The sequence below is a fragment of the Anser cygnoides genome, chromosome W (genome assembly GCF_040182565.1).
Source record: "Anser cygnoides isolate HZ-2024a breed goose chromosome W, Taihu_goose_T2T_genome, whole genome shotgun sequence".
NCBI lineage: Eukaryota > Metazoa > Chordata > Aves > Anseriformes > Anatidae > Anser > Anser cygnoides.
The window spans coordinates 14,946,353-14,960,412 of NC_089911.1; the positions used below are offsets into that span (position 1 = coordinate 14,946,353).

General features: G+C 40.1%; 1 protein-coding gene across 2 annotated transcripts in view; it reads left to right on the forward strand.

The window, feature by feature from the left end:
- Positions 1-13,708, forward strand: part of LOC125181580 (guanine nucleotide-binding protein G(q) subunit alpha-like) — a 152,533-nt gene extending 138,825 nt beyond the window's left edge. Inside the window, exon 7 of one of the 2 annotated variants that reach the window (XM_066987321.1) lies at positions 6,721-13,704. In XM_066987321.1, coding sequence (XP_066843422.1) covers positions 6,721-6,911 — 191 coding nt within the window. In that variant the 3' untranslated portion in view covers positions 6,912-13,704. Of the gene's footprint in view, positions 1-6,720 lie in introns of both variants that reach the window. The other variant, XM_066987322.1, reaches the window with a different exon arrangement.
- Positions 13,709-14,060: the final 352 nt, after the last annotated feature.

Sequence of the window (14,060 nt, forward strand, 5' to 3'; positions counted from 1 at the left end):
GTTGTCTCATGTTCAGCTGGCTGTCAACCGACACCCCCAGGTCATTTTCTGCTGCGCAAATTTTCAGCCACTCTTCTCCAAGTCATACTACTGCATGGGATTGTTATGACCCAAGTGCAGGACCCGGCACTTACCCTTGTTGAATGTCATGCAATTGGACTTGGCCCATTGATCTAGCCTTTCCATATCCCTCTGCAGAGCCTTGCTACCTTCAAGCAGATCAACACTCTTGCCCAACTTCGTGTCATCTGCAAACTTACTGAGGATGCACTTGATCCCCTCATCCAGATCTTTAACAAAAATGTTAAATGTAACTGGCCCCAATACTGAGCCTTGGGGAACACCACTGGTGATCAGCCACCAACCAGATTTAACTCCATTCACAATGACCTTTTGGGCCTGACTATCCAGGCAGTTTTTTACCCAGCAGACAGTACATCCTTTGAAGACATGAGCATCCAGTTTCTCCAAGAGAAGGCTGTAGGAGACAGCATCAGATGCCTTGAGGTCACAGAATAGATTTTACAAAACTTTAATGTAGTAGTAATTTAGGATTTATTTTATACTTTTATAGTAAATCACAAGAATAGATTGTATGATTCTTAACAGCACTTAATCAGCATTTAAGCATCAGCCAATTTAACACAATGATTTCAACAGAATTTGCTACAGTTGAAACAGCAACATAGTTAAAGATTCAAGAATGGCAAGGTTTGCCCAAGATTTACTGCAGGGGGGGGTTCTAAACTCAGTCTCACGCTTTCAAGATTCCCCCCTTTTAGTGAATCACTCACCCTTCTCCCTCATCAGCGTTTGTCCACAGACGAGCTTTTATCCTCGAGGAGTCAGTCCTGAGAGACATCTTACCTCAGGGGTACCCTGAGAGACGTCCCGGATTGGTGGGAGATCAATTGATTGGAGATTGGGAGTGGGAGATTGGTGGGTCACGGCCTGCTGCGGTCCCTGGAGAGCTTGCTTGGGATCACTATAGGATTGCTAGATGATTGACTTTTAGTCAGCAATTTTCCAGGATCCATTTCTTTTTTCACTTTGGCTATCATTCAAGTTGTGCAACACACACACACACACACCCTTAGCAAATAATTGCGCCTTTCTCAATTAGTCATGTCACAGGGGCTTTGGATACATACAGTCAGGGGGAGGCCTTCTTGTCCTGTGCCTGTAATGTATAAATAACAGGGGAATGAGGCAGTGTCAGGCTTCACCACACTCTGTAGATAACAGAGGAATGATGCCATGATGGCTTTTCCTTGAATCATAGATAACAAAGGAATGATTCTGCACTATATTAGATAAAGTGATTGACTCATAGTCAAGTTCAGATTCCTTATCATGTTGATCTTGGACTCTGATATGATTCATCATTTTCCCATGAGGAATTTCCTGGCATCAGGTGTCTGCCTGGCACTCCATTATTAAAGAGCTGTCCAGTTCAAGGAACGATCACATTGAGGCCTACTTGTGGCTCATAAGCCTGAGCAAGACATGTCAAGTGCAGGATTAAAGCATATCCACCACACTTGTTAAAGTCCAGGTAAATAATATCCAATGCCTTTCCATCATACACCATGTCATCTTATCATAGAAGATCAGGATAGTCAAGCAAGATTTGCATTTGATAAAACCATGCTGATTGAGTCTGATCATCGGGATGAAAGAAAAAGGAGATAAATTTGCAAAAATAGTACTCTAGAATCAAACGGTATTAAATTTATTAATAACCTCACAAGAAGGAGTGTGCACTGTAATTAGTGCTAGTTGCTGTATATATCTAGATCAAATGGGACAAATTTGACTGATCTCAAAAATATTTGGGAAAAAAAAAAACACAACAAGATCCTACATAGAGTGGCTCAAGATGACACTTCCTGGGGATTTAGAAACATTTGGGAGAAACTAACTTCGTGGTTACCTGAATGGAATTGGCTCAAACAACTATTTGTTGGTATTACAATAATAATGGCATTGTATATCTGTCATCCCCCATGACATTCGAAGAATACTGCACCTTAATGTTGGAAAAACTCAAGAGTGGGGTATGTGAAAAACAACAGTAAGAGTAAGAAAAGAAGAGGGGGGAATTGTGAGAAACAAAGTTGTGTTTTTGCAATAGAAGGTGTTTTTGCAGTGGAGAATTCCACTAACCTTGTGTATTCAAAAATGATTGTGCAGCATAGCAGTGTGGAGTACGTTAAGCAGATAAGGGGAAGGTCCCACTGTCCCAAAATAAGGAGGGTAGCTAAGAAAAACAGGATGAGCAGTACGAAATCATCAAAAACAAAAATCACGGGCCCTCTAGTAATGAGAGAAGAAGGAAAAAAAAAGGAAAAGGTGAAATTAACGGTTTGTCAAATTAAATTGTACATATATGTTACAGTAATAAGTATCGAGTACTTTGTGAAGCTGTAGTACTCAGCCAATGAGGAAATAGGGGGGGAATTAAGCGTCGGGTAACAGGGAATATACATATACAATATATAACACCTGCAGTACACTGATGACATCATTGTGTGGGGTGACACTGCAGAAGAAGTTTTTGAGAAAGGGAAGAAAATAGTCCAAATCCTTCTGAATGCTGAATTTGCAATAAAACAAAATAAAGTCAAAGGACCTGCACGAGAGATCCAGTTTTTAGGAATAAAATGGCAAGATGGACGTCGTCAAATCCCAATGGATGTGATCAACAAAATAACAGCTATGTCTCCACCAATTAGCAAAAAAGAAACACAAACTTTCCTAGGTGTCGTGGGGTTTTGGAGAATGCACATTCCAAATTACAGTCTGATTGTAAACCCGCTCTACCAAGTAACCCATAATAAGAATCATTTTGAATGGGTCCCCGAGCAACGACAAGCCTTTGAACAAATTAAGCAGGAAATAGTTCATGCAGTAGCCCTTGGGCCAGTCCGAACAGGACCAGATGTAAAGAATGTGCTCTACACCGCAGCCGGGGAGAATGGTCCCACCTGGAGCCTCTGGCAGAAAGAACCTGGGGAAACTCGAGGTCGACCCCTGGGGTTTTGGAGTCGGGGATACAGAGGATCTGAGGCCCGCTACACTCCAACCGAAAAGGAGATATTGGCAGCATATGAAGGAGTTCGATCTGCTTTCGGAAGTGGTCGGTACTGAAGCGCAGCTCCTCCTGGCACCCCGACTGCCGGTACTGGGCTAGGTGTTCAAAGGAAGGACCCCCTCTACACATTATGCAACTGATGCTACATGGAGCAAGTGGGTTGCACTGATTACTCAGCAGGCTCGAATAGGAAACTCCAGTCACCCAGGAATCCTGGAAGTGATTGTGGACTGGCCAGAAGGCAAATATTTTGGGATATCACCGGAAGATGAGGTAGCCTGTGCTGAAGAAGCCGCACTGTATAAGAAGCTACCAGGGTGCCAAGGACCTGGGTGCACTTGGTGGGTAATGCTAAAGAATGGGGAGGTCCGGCGTGTACCTCAAGGGGATTTAATATTGGGTGAGAATAGCCCTTGAGTTGAATTGTATCATGTTAATTATTACCTAATACGGTATGTCATCACCATTGTGATTGCTATATGTTAATGTCCCATTAATGGTATCACAGTAACTGTCTGGCAGATAACAATGAATGAATGTTAATAGAATTGGACAAGCACAGCGGTATGATGGAACGAGAACAGGCTTCAACGTGTGACGATCCAACATCACACACCATCTCTTCTGCCCTGAAAGACTGCTGGGACAGATGGAGCCTGAAGTCAGTCACAGACTAAACTTAATGGACATTTTATATACATGTATGAAGGTGGTGATTAACTGGAATGTATTGGGAAGTGTGGGACCCGAGCATGACATAAATGGTTTGGAATAAGGGGTAGATATTTTCCTAGTTTCAGCTAGGATAGAGGTAATTTTCCTCCTAGTAGCTGGTAGGGTGCCCTGTTTGGGATTTAGGATGAGAATAATGTTGATAACACACTGATGTTTTAATTGTTGCAGAGCAGTGCTTGCACTAAGCCAAGGACTTTTCAGCTTTCGCTCTGTCCTGCCAGCGAGCAGGCTAGGGGTGCAGCAGGAGCTGGGAGGGGACAGACCCAGGACAGCTGACCCAAACTGGCCAAATTGGTATTCCATACCATCTGACGTCATGCTGAACAATTGAAATGAGGGGGTGGCAGGGGTGGGGGAACCGGCTGCTCGGGGATAGGCTGGGCATCGGTTAGTCAAGCAGGATTTGCATTTCATAAAACCATGCTGATTGAGTCTGATCACCTGGTTATCCTGCGTGTGCCAGAAGATGGCACTCAAGATGATCTGCTCCATGACCTTCCCTGGCACCGAGGTCAGACTGACAGGCCTGTAATTCCCCAGATCCTCCTTCCTGCCCTTCTTGTAGATGGGCGTCACATTCACCAACCTCCATTCAACTGGGACCTCCCTGGACAGCCAGGACTGCTGATAAATTATTGAAAGTGGCTTGTTGAGCACTTTGGCTAGCTCCTTCAGCACCCTTGGATGTACCCCATAGATTTGTGCATGTCCAAGTGGTATAGTAGGTCACTAACCATTTCCCCCTGGATTATAAGGGCTTCATTCTTCTCCCTGTCTCTGTCTTCCAGCTCAGTGGGCTGGGTACCCCAAGAATAATTGGTCTTACTAAGGCAGAGGCAAAGAAGGCATTAAGTACCTCAGCCTTTTCCTCATCCCTTGTCTCTATGTTTCCCCCCACATCCAATAAAGGATGGAGATTCCCTTTAGTCCTCCTTTTGTTGGTAATGTATTTATAGAAGTATTTTTTATTGTCTTTGACGGCAGCAGACATTAATTTCCAGTTGGGCTTTGGGCTTTCTAATTTTCTCCCTGCATAGCCCCACAACACTTTTGTAGTCCTCCTGAGTGGCCTGCCCCTTCTTCCAAAGGTCATAAATTCTCCTGAGTTCTTTCCTGAGTTCTAGACAAAGGTATCTCTTCACCCAGGCCAGTCTTCTCCCCTGCCAGCTCATCTTTCGGCACATTGCAATGGCCTGCTCCTGTGCCTTTAAGATTACCTTCTTGAAGAGTGTCCAGTCTTCCTACCAGCCCAGTCATAGAATGGTTTGAGTTGGAAGGGACCTTAAAGATCATCTAGTTCCAACCCCCCTGCCATGGGCAGGGATACCTTCCACAAGACCAGGTTGCTCAAAGCCCCATCAAGCCTGGCCTTAAACACTTCCAGGAATGGGGCATCCACAACTTCTCTGGGTAACTTCCAGTGCCTCACCACCCTCACCATGAAGAATTTCTTCCTAATAACTAATCTAAACATACCCTATTTAGTTTAAAACCATGACCCCTTGTCCTATCGGCACACTCCCTGATAGTCTCTCCCCATCTTTCATGTAGGCCCCCTTGAAGTATTGCAAGGCCGCTATAAGGTTTCCCTGGAGCCTTCTCTTCTCCAGGCTTCTCTTCCTCAGCCTATCTTCATAGGGGAGGTGCCCTAGCCCTCTGATCATCTTCGTGGCTTTCCTTGACCCGCTCTAACAGGTGCATGCCTTTGTTATGCTGGGGGCCCCAGAGCTGGACGCAGCACTCCAGGTAGAGTCTTATGAGAGCAGAGTAGAGGGGGAGAATCACCTCACACTTCTTTTGATGCAGACCAGGATACGATTGGCTTTCTAGTCTGTAAGCACACATTGTTAACTCATATTCAGTTTTTCGTCCACCAGTAACCCCCAAGTCCTTCTCCTCAGGGCTGCTCTCAATCCACTCATTGCCCAGCCTAAGGATTGCCCCGACCCAGGTGCAGGACCTTGCACTTAGCCTCGTTAACATTCACGAGGTTCACACAGGCCCACCTCTCAAGCCTGTCAAGGTCCCTCTGGGTGGCATCCCTTCCCTCCAGCATGTCAACTGCACCACTCAGCTTGGTGTCATCTGCAAGTAGTACTATACAGAAGAGAACTATTTAGAAGAGAATTCAAGAGAATTGAAAATATTCTTGTCTTTTTGAGTTTATTTCATGTGACAGATGCCCTAGATGACGTCCAGCAGGTTAATCTTCACTTTTCTAGATTGACTGTTGTGTAAAGTAGAACATGTAGTTTGGTTACATAGACTTTGTGTTCTTCTGAGAATTACAACCTCAATATAGATTTAACAGGATCATTATCTTATGCAATTTAGATAACTGATTTGTTAGAACAGTAACATTTTGCAGTTGACCAGCTTCAACTAGAGGGCATATGTTTTTTATCACTAATTAAATGAAATTCTATTGGAGTGTCAGACCAATTTAGGATATAACTTGTTTATGCTTTTTAAAAATACAGTTTAAATACAGTAGGTATAGAATGAAAATTGAACAATTCTATTAATTTTATAATGATTTATTAGTATAATGTAACTAATATTTCTGTTGTTCATTTTGTGTGGTTACAGATCATCCAATTCATCTCTCCATTTTAGACATTATTTTATGGAAGAAAGGATAGTAAGCAGGAAAAAAAACCAGCTCTTGCATGATCAACTTCTGGAATTTCATTCCATTTTTATTTTTTAATGGTTCCTACTGGAAAAAAAATACTATATAATAGTATTTATTAGTAAAAATGTTCCCTTCTCTTATGTGAGGATCACAGACTGAATCTTTCTTCTGTTTTCTGCTCCTAAGGTTCCCTCTTAAAGAAGCTCAAATTTTGAATTGACTATAAGAAAACTGACTTTCTCTTCTTAATTATTAGGACCACAACGGGATGCACAAGCAGCACGAGAGTTCATCTTGAAGATGTTTGTAGACCTGAATCCAGACAGTGACAAAATTATCTACTCCCACTTCACATGTGCTACAGACACAGAGAATATACGCTTCGTCTTTGCTGCTGTCAAGGATACAATCCTACAGTTAAACCTGAAGGAGTACAACCTGGTTTAATTGTGCCAAGGAGGCCCTGCAAAATCACCTTTACGTGACTGAAGATACAGAAGAGGGACTGTATTATCTGTGAAAACAATTTGCATAATACTAATTTATTGCTGAAATTATATTCACTCTGAACATCCACAGAGTTTGTAGTTAATATTATGTTTTTATTTAAACTATATGGAGAAAAAACAAAAGATGCTGAACTACATTCACAGCACATTTCCTTATCTTTTAGGCAAAGCCTCATGACTCAATGTGTTTTAAATTCTCAGTCATACTCTCACAAAGGATGTTTTTTTTTTTTTGATACTGAAGCAAAGTCAATCCGGTTTCCTCTTTCCCTGACCATTTCTCTCTCCTTCCTTCCCTTCCCGCTTTATGTTTTTAAAGGTATAATGGCCTTTTTCCCAGTTGCATTTCTTGGTAAAATATTTTCTATTGAGTGATTTGGTCAGGAAAAATGCTATCATCAATATTTAAAATATCAGTCATTCTAATTTTACAAAATGTACTTTTTCTGAAGGATCAAAAGTATTGATAGTATGATTTTTAAATTCTTGACATGGGTGTTTTCATTCTGTCTTCACTTCTGAGGCTGGAATATTGGGATTGCAAAATAGAAATACAGATGTGTATGGATGTAAAATTTAACCATGCTTTCACAGTTTAGAAAGATTCACAGAAGACAGTAATGAAATACCTAACACAAACCTAGGATGTACATGGAATATCACAGAATCTCTTTTTAATTGACATGTGCCGTTTTTTTCTCTTTTCTTTATTCACAAATGTCAAACAGAAATGTCATGAACACTACATTTTTCCCAGTAGCTACAGACTGAAACAGTGTGGGTTGTGTTTTTTTTTTCAGTTGTGTGGGTTTTTTTCTTAAGTTAGAGCTTTTCTAAATGTGTTTTTCCACATTAGAATTTTTTTTTATATATATAAAATTAATCTTGCCAAATCTGTCTTTTTATAAAACCGATATTTTGAAATATAAGATACTGAATGAAATACCAAAGTGATGGATTGGGAACTGACCTGATTGAGTCAACTGCCAAGTGATAAACAAACATAGTTTCAGTTCCTACAATCCCATTTTAGAAAGTGTTCCATTTTCTATTGCCAAAAACAACAGTGTGAATGAATATGATAATAGATACATGTGTATAAAAGACAGTTTAACTCCTTATGTCAGAGATGACATGAGATTGCATACAACGTGTTCCGTAATAATATCAAGGCATCTTTAGTTTTACAACATGAAATGCTTGTTCACTGGTTGCTTGTTCACTGAATCACAGACATTTGATAGGCTTAATATAAAAGCCTTGATATTCTTTAGAAAGAGCTATGAATATAAATGAAACATTGAGAAAATCGCTCTAGAAATTTAAACGTGCCATTTTTTAACAACAAAAATGCAGCACTCATTGATGAGTCTTTATTCTACAGCTTAAGTTGAAAGAAGGTGTTTTTTGACCAGGTGCATTATTGCTGGCAAGCTACAGAGAACTCAGATATGTAATTGGATTGTCTGCAATGCCAAGTAACTGCAAGCCACTTAACACAGAAATTGCTGCCTCTCAGCAGCGTAGGGGAAGTGGAAAAAAGAATGGCTTATTAGTTGAGTAACGAAGTTAACAATAAAGACTAATGAATTGTTTTTCATCCTTAACCCTCCCAGCTCCATAACAACAATAATAAGAACAGCTGATACTTTTTTCTCCCTTATAAAACATCTTATAATTAAAATCTGGTTGTACATACATACATATATATATATGGCAGCATCCATATTATCTTTGTAATTATTAATTTTTGGCAAATTGAATGTGCTGTGTTGATATGTATCTATGTAGTTGTACTGTATGTCATAGCTAATTCACATTTTAAATAATGCTATTTTATTTACTTTTTAAGAGAAAAGAATGTAAATTTTGTCAGTTTATTTCTGACTGGGGACTTGTTTTTATTTAAATATATATATATATATATAAAGAACAGAGCAGTACTAGCATCGTACTGTATAAAATTATTTGTACATTCCCGAGTAGAAATAAATTGTATACATGCAAAGGACATTCACATTCAAAACAATGCTTAAATCTTGTGAGGGCTTTATACAAATGTAGAAACCAGTTTTGTTAGAAGAACATATGCCATTATATCTAGGATTGGAAAATAAGCTCTCAAATATGAATTTGTATTTGGCAGATTCAGCTTTGATTAATTTTACCTTTCTAGTGGCCTTTATTAGAAAAGTTAATTTAGAGACATTTCAAATCAGTGAACATAAGTACTAATGGGCATATGCTATTTCCCTAAAAATAATCATGAAAAAATACAGAACATCAGATCAATTAAACATTATTTCAGAAATTACAGAAACCTTGGATCTAGCAACAAAAAACTCATTAGCGTTAACAATTTTAAGGAGTTAAAAATTTTATTTAATAAAGCTAAAGCAGGTAGTTGTATGTTATAAAAAGTGACACTGACATTCTAAATAGGTGATCAGAGTAGTTAATGTTGTTATATATGGCATTATAAAACTGGTCCTGATCTTGCTTAAAAACATAAAGCTTCTGTGTCTACTGTTAACTATGGAGTGCATGATAATATCCCTTCTTTTAACCTGGGAATATATTGGCCACCCTGGATTTCTGGATTTAGTGATATAAATAGAACTGTAGGAAAAAAAAAAAGCGAAAAAAAAAAAAAAAGCAAGTGGTGTCTTATGAAGGTTTGGTGTTTTTTTGTTTGTTTTGTTGTGGGGTATTGGGGAAGGGGAATGGGGTTTTTTGTTTTGTATAAAAAATAAACAAAAGTTTTCTCATGCATTATACTTATATTGTAATTGCAACATTCAAGAGGTTGTGCCACTGGGCTACTTCTGGTATATTTTAAGTGAGCAAACCTGTGGCAATGATTAGATCATTTGAGCATATTCTGAAAAAAATATATATTCAGCATGCTAATGCAAGCTTTATATGAATCACCTAACAGCACTGCAGTGTGACAGTTTTTGCAAAAACGTTTCCTTTTTAAATGACATAGCTGTTCCCACTTGCAATATATTCCGTTGTTGTTTTAATTGGTGGTTTCCAGTATGGGTTATAGCGCTTGAGCCCAGAAGTTTGTGCCTCTAACATGAAACTGAAGGCAAACACAAGACACAAACCCTTTTACTTTATGTGATATGTGATTTCATTGAATGTCTTAAATGGGGTAGGAGGGAAGGAAAACATCTTGGGAACCTGAGTATTTTAGGTGTTCGCTAGCACAAGAAAGCTGTAATATGCGTTTTACAAAACCTTAAATTTGCTTTTTCACTAAGTAACTGGCACTGTAATGACATATATAGGATGATGCAGCTATAAGGGCAGTTTACTTCTTATCATTTAGACTCTTTTGATTGTCAAAGTATATGAAATGTCATTTTTAATTATACTGCCACATGATTGTGAAACATTTTTTTTAAGTTTGAAAGTTGAGAAGAGACTTTATGCTGGCTATCAGTCAGAACTGACTGCATGATTTGCAAAAACTTTAAATGGGAGGAAACGGGCTGCATATGAAGACATTGCTAGACTCCCAGCCTTTGGTTATAAAATGCAAAAGATTTTCAGATTTCTCAGACTACTGTCCCTTCCCTAGTTATGCATTCTTCACAAAACAATGAAATAACAAGAGAAAACATGAAACCAACATGAAAAAATAAAATTTATCCAAATTATTTTATGTGCTGCTGTTCCTGGAGTGCTGTTCATGGTTACTGCATATTAGTCTATTAATAAACTAATGAAGTGCGCACAGTATATTAACAAGACCTACAAATGACCTACCTCTAGTTAAGAAACCAATAAAGTAAATATGTTTTGGAGAAAATCTCTTAGAAAATTAAAATGGCATGTTGTTAATTATTAATGACTATTTTAGACATTCACGCTTTTGTAAATACAGTCCTTTTGAGATAAACACCTAAGGTCATCTGTCCCTGTCCAATTTGTTAGTTTAGTAGAGATCTTGCAAAACCATATGTTTTGGTTTAATAAGAAGAAGCACCGATATCTCCTCTTTTTTTTGGCTTTTATTTACCCGTAATATTTTGAGTTGTATCAATCAAAGCAAACATTTCCATGTAATCAGTAATCTATTGAGGGTCATTATTTAACTAGTTAAATGTTTATTACTGTAACTTTCACTCAATCTTTTTCACAGTAGCCATGCTGCAGGAAAGAAAGGAACAGAGGAATTATTTGGGCAAAGTTAATGTTGAAGACAGTGTCAAAAATACAAGAGAATTCAGCCAGATCAATCTTACTGTAAAGCCGTTGTTTATTATTTCTCTCAAAAGATTGTCTAAGCTGAAGTCTATTTCTGGATTCCTCATTTACCATACTGAAGAAAATCCTTATTTGGCCATTATATTTGTGGGGGTTATGAGAGACATTTTTAAACTTGCAGTGTTTTAAAAAAAATAAAGATATTTGCTATTCTTAAAGTGTCATTTAATCGCAAGCACTGTCTACTGTTTGGGGAACCAAAATAGAGTGTAGTGTTTGGTTTTGTTTTGGTTTTGTTTTTGTTTTTTGAAAAAAAAAATATGTATAAAACTGTTCTTTAAAATCTTGCTCTTTAAAAATACAGTATTTTTGGCCATAAATTTGTACTATTACTATCTTAGTTCTTTGACATATTTCTGAAATATATTTGGCCTTAATGTTCTCCCAAAATGTTTCTTATTATGATAAATATTAGATAGATGTATTATTCCAATGACTACTTTTTTTAAAAAAATTATACATGCTCCCTCCTCATTGTCCAAATATTAAAATTTCCTGATGTCCTGGTTTCGGCTAGGATAGAGGTAATTTTCCTCCTAGTAGCTGGTACGGTGCTGTGTTTTAGATTTAGGATGAGAATAATGTTGATAACATGCTGATGTTTTAATTGTTGCAGAGCAGTGCTTACACTAAGCCAAGGACTTTTCAGCTTCCCACTCTGTCCTGCCATTGAGCAGGCTGGGTGTGCATCAGGATCTGGGAGGGGACAGGCCCAGGACAGCTGACCCAAACTGGCCAAATTGGTATTCCATACCATATGACATCATGCTGAACAATTAATATGGGGCTGGCTGGGGTGGGGGAACGGGCTGCTCGGGGATAGGCTGGGCATCGGTCAGCGGGTGGTGAGCAATTCCATTGTGCATCTCTTGCTTTGTACATATTATTAGTAGTAGTACTATTATCATTATTATTATTATTTTCCTTTCATTTCTGTCCTAATAAACAGTCTTTATCTCAACCCACAGGCTTTCATTTTTTTCTGATTCTCTCCCCCATCCCAGAAAGTGAGAGGGGAGGGTGAGCGAACAGCTGTGTGGTGCTTGGCTGCCGGCTGGGTTAAACCACAACAGTTGCTGAAAATCAGACTGAAAGCTTTGCCTCCGTGAGCAACACAAAATTCCTTTTGTGGTGGTAAAATTTTTAATATTTAAGATTTGTGAGATCTAGTTAAGAAGTTTATTCTAACAAAAAGAACATTCCTTTCAACGAAAAGCTAAGTCTGATTGTTTTCAACCCCAACTTCTGACTTAAGATAATACTGGGCATGCTACTCCTACAGGCTACATCAAGAGCCACCTCTCCATATTTTCAGTTGTGATAGTTAAGAAGCTACTTAAGGAGTCCATATCTACCAGGTATGTATACTTGGCCTAACACATAAATGATTTTCTGGATTTATCCCATCCAAGAATGCACACCTGACTTTGTTAACATTAGAATGATTTTCCCCACCTCTTTCATTTATTTGAAACAGTATATAAGTGGGATCTTGTAGTGGGTTTACGTGGCAAGGTTTTGGTAGCAGGGGGGCCATAGGGGTGGCTTCTGTGAGAAGAGTCCAGAAGCTGCCCCATGTCAGATAAGGGCCCCGCCACTGGCCAGAGCCGGGGCAATATGCGATATTCTTTGCACCTCGGTGAGAGCATATTTAAGACAAGGGAAAAAAAAAATCTGCTGGGGAACAGCAGATGGGAGAGAGAGAGGAGGGAGAAACAGCCTTGCAGGCGCAAGTGAAGAAGTCAGTGAAGAAGGAGGGGGAGAGGTGCTCCAGGTTCCAGAGCTGATGTTCCCCTGTGGCCTGTGGTAAGGACCATGGTGAAGCAGGCTGTCCCCCTGCAGCCCATGGAGTACCACAGTGGAGCAGGTTTCCATCCTGCAGCCCGTGGAGGAGACCACGGTGGAGCAGGTGGACCTGCACCGACAGAGGCTGCGGCCTGTGGAGGACCACCCCAGAGCAGATTCTGGGCCGGACCTGTAGCCCGTGGAGAGGAGACCACGCAGGAGCAGGTGACCTGGCAGAAGCTGCTGCCCGTGGGGGACCCAGGCTGGAGCAGTGTGCTCCTGATGGATGGACCCCGTGGTACAGACCCATATTTGGAGCAGTTCTTGAAGAGCTGCTGCCTGTGGGAAGCCCATGCAGGATCAGTTTGGGAAGGAATCCCCCGTGGGAGGGACCCCACATGGAGGAGGGGAAGAGAGAGAGTGATCGAGAAGGAGAAGCGGAGATGAAGTGCTACAGATTGACCGCAACCCCCATTCCCCCGTTACCCTGCGCCGCTCAGGGGGGAGGAGGTAGAAGAAGGTGGATGATGGGAAGGTGTTTTCTTTGTTTCTCGCTTCTCTAGCTTGTTAGTAATAGGCAATAAATCTTACTGTCTCCCTACTCTGAGTCTGTTTTGCCCGTCACGATAATTGTTGAGCGATCTCCCTGTCCTTATCTCAACCCTTGAGCCCTTTGCATCGTATTTTCTCCCCTTTTCCCTTTGAAAGGGGTATTCCATACCATATGATGTCATGCTGAACAATTAATATGGGGTGGTTGGCCAGGGTGGGGAGTCTGGCTGCTCGGGGATAGGCTGGGCATCGGTCAACAGGTGGTGAGCAATTGCATTGTGCATCACTTGCTTTGTACATATTATTAATAGTACAATTATTATCATTATTATTATTGCTTTCCTTTCATTTCTGTCCTAATAAACTGTCTTCATCTCAACCCACAAGCTTTCACTTTTTTTTCGATTCTCTCCCGCATCCCACTTTGAGGGGGAAAGGGTGAGCGAATGACTCCGTGGTGCTTAGCTGCCGG